Source organism: Gadus chalcogrammus, chromosome 13 (genome assembly GCF_026213295.1).
Source record: "Gadus chalcogrammus isolate NIFS_2021 chromosome 13, NIFS_Gcha_1.0, whole genome shotgun sequence".
Lineage (NCBI taxonomy): Eukaryota > Metazoa > Chordata > Actinopteri > Gadiformes > Gadidae > Gadus > Gadus chalcogrammus.
The window spans coordinates 22,391,213-22,396,646 of record NC_079424.1 but is presented as its reverse complement, the minus strand read 5'-3'; the positions used below and the strand labels follow the sequence as shown (position 1 = coordinate 22,396,646).

The following is a 5,434-nucleotide window of genomic DNA, read 5'->3' as shown; positions in this document are numbered from 1 at the left end:
CTTTTAAATCAATGCATCTACAAACACCGTACAGCAAACACATATTTTCTTTTTCACATATTTATATGGCTCTTCAAGGGGATGGCACTCTCATTGGTTTATTTCAGATTTTGCCAGAGTTGCCCAGTTGGTGACGTATGGTTTAGGCTACTAGTGACGCGCATGAACATGGCGGAACGCTTTACTCTATATAAAATAATCAACCATCATATCACATACTTTAGTATTGATTGACGTTGTAACAGTCTGTTGGCATCGACTTTGCTCTTTGTTTTAAACATTGTGCATTGGGAAACCAGCTCTAGATAAGGGCAAGTGTAGCCTTCCATACAGTGGCAATACAATGTGCTTCTCATATAATAGCAAAAGGATTAGTTGGTGATAGGCTACAAGGAAATAAAGGCATTCAAACTTGAAACTGATCCTAGTTCTGTTTAGTTCAGACTTTTTTTTATCAGATAAAAAAACCTGCTGTGAAGAACTTTAAGATTCCCAACGGAGTGCACATGAACGGTCGCTGTCGGGAACACCCATAAGCGTGAGCGTCATCATTGGCGAGCCGTCTCTTATCACCAGGGCCCAGTTTCCCGATAACGATGGATCTTCGCTCGTACGATCATTCTCACTATGGATCTTGCGAACCATCGTAAATTTCTTTGGAGCGTTTCCCGAAACTCCTCTTAACATGAACGCGCATTTGCTGCACTCACGACGTTCGTAGGATTGTACCTGTCCACTGACACGGTGCTGACACGGGCTATATGACGCAGGGGGAGACGCAGGAATGTCGCAGGAAAATGGGGTTAAAAGGGTTAAAATATCTCCCCATCAAGGCCAACCGCAGAGTAGCCTACGAAAAGAATAGACTGCAATAATATGAATGCTAAAGATATTAAAACACAATTAATTAGGCCTAGGCCAACATATATATCAGTCCTAATCCTGAACGCACTGTGCATACATTTATTCACGCCATTTCCCCCCCTGAAATAATTCCATCTTACAAAAATCCAAAATAGCTTGTGTGACAACTATAGCTGAGACGCCTGAAAGGGTGCTGGCAAGTTCGAGCTACACACGCCGTCCGTTGATTGGTCGACAGAATCGCACTTCCGTGCGACAGGGGGATAATAACAAACAATTTTGTTCCAATATTCGTCCAATCCACTCCAAGTTTTAAGCTTCATAGAATTTTTTAACATTCTTCGAAACCTTTAAAACCGGGCATTTTGAATAATAATTGCACACCCCGCCACTCGTAACACACATGTAGAATGCTGTCTTCAATTGATGGAATGGATTATTTCATACATCATCACAAAATTTGGAATTAATCAAATAATTACAGATAAATAATACTGAAATAATTCATGAATTACTGTTCTGAACCTCAAATTCTGAAAGTAGGACTTTGAAGAAGTGATGGCTACTTTTTGGTTGAATACATATGAACAAAATATTTATGAGCCCCAAATTGTGACCTGAAGTTGGCGCCACTGATTGGTATCTGTCGGAATGGCGTTACTGAAAGGTGTCGGAATGGGAGCATGTCGGAATGGGGGCATGTCTGATTGGCAGCATGTCGGAATGGCAGCATGTAACCGTTCTAAAAATAGCAATAGTCACGATAAATCTCTGCCTAAAATGTGAATGTTCTTTATGAATCAATAACCTTGCATTGATGTCGATTTGATGACAATGACAATATTGAATATAACATTTAAAAATAAAAAAAATTATGAACTGTGACCTTGTCTGAAATGTTCAATATCGTGCCACTCTTTGCTGAAATAAGCTAGCAAGCCCAGCCACAATGGGGCGCTAGATGCAGGTTTTACATCCAGAATATAGAAAAACATGGCGGAAAAGTAAAAGAACACATCATTTACACAATGATTGGGAGGAAGAGTTATCTTTTATGACTGTGAAAGACAAGTATTTATGTCTAATTTGCGGGGCCGTGCAACTTTGTTATTCGTGAAGTTTGTATCAAACACATAGCCTTCATACTACTCAGTAACCTTTCAGTAGCTCTCAGGTTCCATAAGGTTGGCGACCCCTGTTCTAGACCTTTTTCACAGGCGCATCATGGTAGGACAAACTCAGGTATGGCTCATAAAATTGATTATGGGTCTTCTACTTTCACAATACAGAGCGTGGGCAGTCAACCTTCCTCTGTGGTGAGCTCTACTCCCGTGCCCTGATGCTGAAAGGGAGCAGACCCATAGTTAGTGTGACCTGGGTCTTTCTTACACTGTAACCTCCATTTTATAAAGCTTACATGTATCCCCTGAAAAACAAAAGAAGAGATAAAAAAACTAAACTATAGTTAAAACTATAGTTAGAAGTTACAGTTAATAATTAATGAAACAGTAAATAACAATGCTATGTGCCCTCTTCCAATAACAAAATTGTTCTGTGTTGGTATCTATCGGAACGTATGACGACTCCTGCTCCTGTCCTGGTGTGCTGTCCTGGTCTCTTCTGATTCAGACTTTGCTGTTGCGGTCGATGGAATATCCTTTGCTTTTGTTCGTAGATCTCTTGGGAAGATTCTGTATTTTGACGAATATTTCTGTCTTCTTCTCAATGCCCTGGCATCCATAAATGCCATTTGATCCATTGTAAAATCGTCATGATTATCAGCAGTGCTCTTCGGTGTCGCTCTGTGCGTTCCTTTGGTGGCCTTAGATTCATAAAATTCAAGTCTGAGGACTTCCTCCTGGCTGAGTAACACAGTGTCGTATTGGTGTTGTGAGTCAAAGTCCTTTGCCTCCAGCGTTCTTTTGGCCCACCCGTGTGTGGTGGTCTCACCACTGCTGAAAGTCCTCTGTCCATCAGCCAGACCGAGGGCTGGGCTCACAGACGCGTTCTCAGATAACACAGAGGGCCCTGTGGTTGAGGCCTCACTTCTGTACATTAAATCCTTTTCTGCCTGTCCATCCGTCTCATCCATCAAAACAGGAACCCTGACCGATACAGCTTCGGGTGAATATGGAACCTCGATCACCCTTGCTGGAACGTCAGACGATTCCCTTTCCTCAAACGGCTGACTGTGAGAGAATGCTGCCGTCTTAAAGGGACTTGGCGTTAGATTATCTTTGTCGATAGTCCCATGAGACATTGTTGTGTCCGTGTGATATGGATGACGGATGAAACCCGGAGGCAGGGCAGCTGTGGTTGGGTCTTGGGCAGGCTGTGTCCGTGGACTGTAGCTTTGAGCCGTGGAGGAGGATGGAGTGGCGGCCTTAGGGAACCATGGGCAAGGGCATTGGCATTCAAATACACCTGAAGGGAAAAGAGAAGTCTGATAAAGGGAAATTAATCCAAAACAGGTCAATATACATTGAACATTTCCAACCGCAATGGTATATCATTCGTACTTCACAACATGTTTTAGAGTTTTGTGTCCGTGGGACAGTGTATTTGGGTGTGTGTGTGTGTGTGTGTGTGTGTGTGTGTGTGTGTGTGTGTGTGTGTGTGTGCGTGTGTGTGGCTTTCTGTTAGAGATGTGTATCTTGTCGTCTCCCATACCGGAGGCTGTCGTGTCCGGTATGGGAATGGTTGCTGGTGGCGTGATGGTTGCTGGTGGCTCCTCCCCCTCCCCCTCCTCGTACTCCAGGGCAGCGTACTCCTCTTGACAGCTCCAGTCCACAGGGCTGCTCCGCTGCCGCAGCAGCACCGCATACAGCTCCACCACGCCCCGGGCCTTCTGAAGAGCCTCCTTAGGAGAGCTGCACAGGACCCTGGTGAAGCTCACGGGGCTGTCCTGCCGTACACAGGACACAGCCGAGTCAACACACACAGGAGAATAGGAACAAAAAGATGCCTTCAATTCTATAATACAACAGAATCGTCCATGTTAAGACTAGGGATGGGATTGTTATTCACATCCCAAGTTAAGACCACATACAAACTTTTCGGTGAAAGGTCATTTGTTAGCAGCTGTCACATCCAAAAACCCACCGGATGTAATTAAGACGAAGTGCATAGTTTTGGACTCAATGACATCTGTCAAGTCATATCTGAATAACATCGAAAAATGCTCAGTTACTAGTCATTTCCAATCCTAATCCTTAGCGATTGCTTTGTTTAGACTGCACTGTAAACTTTACCAATCCTAATCTTTAGTGATTGTTTTGTTATGTAGACTTTACCAATCCTAATCTTTATGATTGCTTTGTTCTGTAGACTTTACCAATCCTAATCTTTATGATTGCTTTGTTCTGTAGACTTTACCAATCCTAATCTTTAGTGATTGCTTTGTTCTGTAGACTTTACCAATCCTAATCTTTAGTGATCGCTATGTTCTGTAGACTTTACTAATCCTACTTAAATGTTGCCTTTGTTCTTCAGACTTTACCAATACTAATCTTTAGTGATTGCTTTGTTCTGTAGACTTTACCAATCCTAATCTTTAGTGATTGCTTTGTTTTGCAGACTTTACCAATCCTAATCTTTAGTGACTGCTTTGTTCTGTGAGTTTTACCAATCCTAATCTTTAGTGATTGCTTTGTTCTGCAGACTTTACCTCAATCTCTTCATTGATTTCTGGTACACATCCTTGGGAATAAAGGTTGAAGATGACCCTTCTCAAAGTGCTGACATATCTCCGGTTGTCAGAGTTCTTTGCATAGTTGAAGTGTGTGTTCAGCAACTCCAGGATATGTGGAAAGGCAGCTTTGACATAACAGACTTCACTCTGTAGAACAAAGATGGGTTAGGGTAAGCCAGGCAAATTTACAGATATCTAGGTATTTGCCTTTAACCCTAATCCGTTTAAATATGTTTCAATGAATACCTTAGTCAACATCAATATCATCCCCTCATAGTTAACATGAACACAATTAGTAAATATTACTTGACCAGTAGTTAACTGTTCAATGAAGATCGATCAAGTGTCAATTAATTGTTAGTTATTCCTTATACAGCGTTAATTAATGTTAATGAATGGTTAATTCATATGCCATTATTATAAAGTGTTGCCTCTGCTCTTTAGACGTGTTACTTCTCTGAACCTTTAATGCAGATATCATTTCTAGAAACGGTTCCGTTTGTGCTCCAACAAAAACTTTGAAATACTACATCTAATATTATTTTGTTGGTTCACATTCGTACAGTTAGTTCCTTGTCTTATTTATTCTAACTGGTTTCTGTGTGAATATGCCACACACTCTTTCCTGTATTGATTCCCCGATGTAGTTCATGTTGAAGCACTATAACTTCAACCTTGTTCATCTAAAACAACCACTAAATGTAATGCAATACAAACACAGCAGGTTATTTATGACTACTCACCAAATTCTGGCGTTCTGTGAATGCATAGACTATTGAACATCCATTCTCCAATTGGTTATCCATCTGGGAGGCAAATATGAGAGTGGAGACGCAGTAATTAAGGTAAATATAAATGTATACTATATATTAATAATGG

General features: G+C 41.4%; 1 protein-coding gene across 1 annotated transcript; it reads right to left on the bottom strand.

The window, feature by feature from the left end:
• Window positions 1-3,095: 3,095 nt before the first annotated feature.
• On the bottom strand, window positions 3,096-5,361 carry csf1a (colony stimulating factor 1a (macrophage)). Its single transcript, XM_056605311.1, has 4 exons — window positions 5,299-5,361; window positions 4,532-4,702; window positions 3,535-3,769; window positions 3,096-3,247 (listed from the first exon to the last, which is right to left on the bottom strand). The coding sequence occupies exons 1-4, from the start codon at window positions 5,359-5,361 to the stop codon at window positions 3,096-3,098; spliced, it is 621 nt and encodes a 206-aa protein (XP_056461286.1).
• Between the last annotated feature and the right edge of the window lie 73 nt (window positions 5,362-5,434).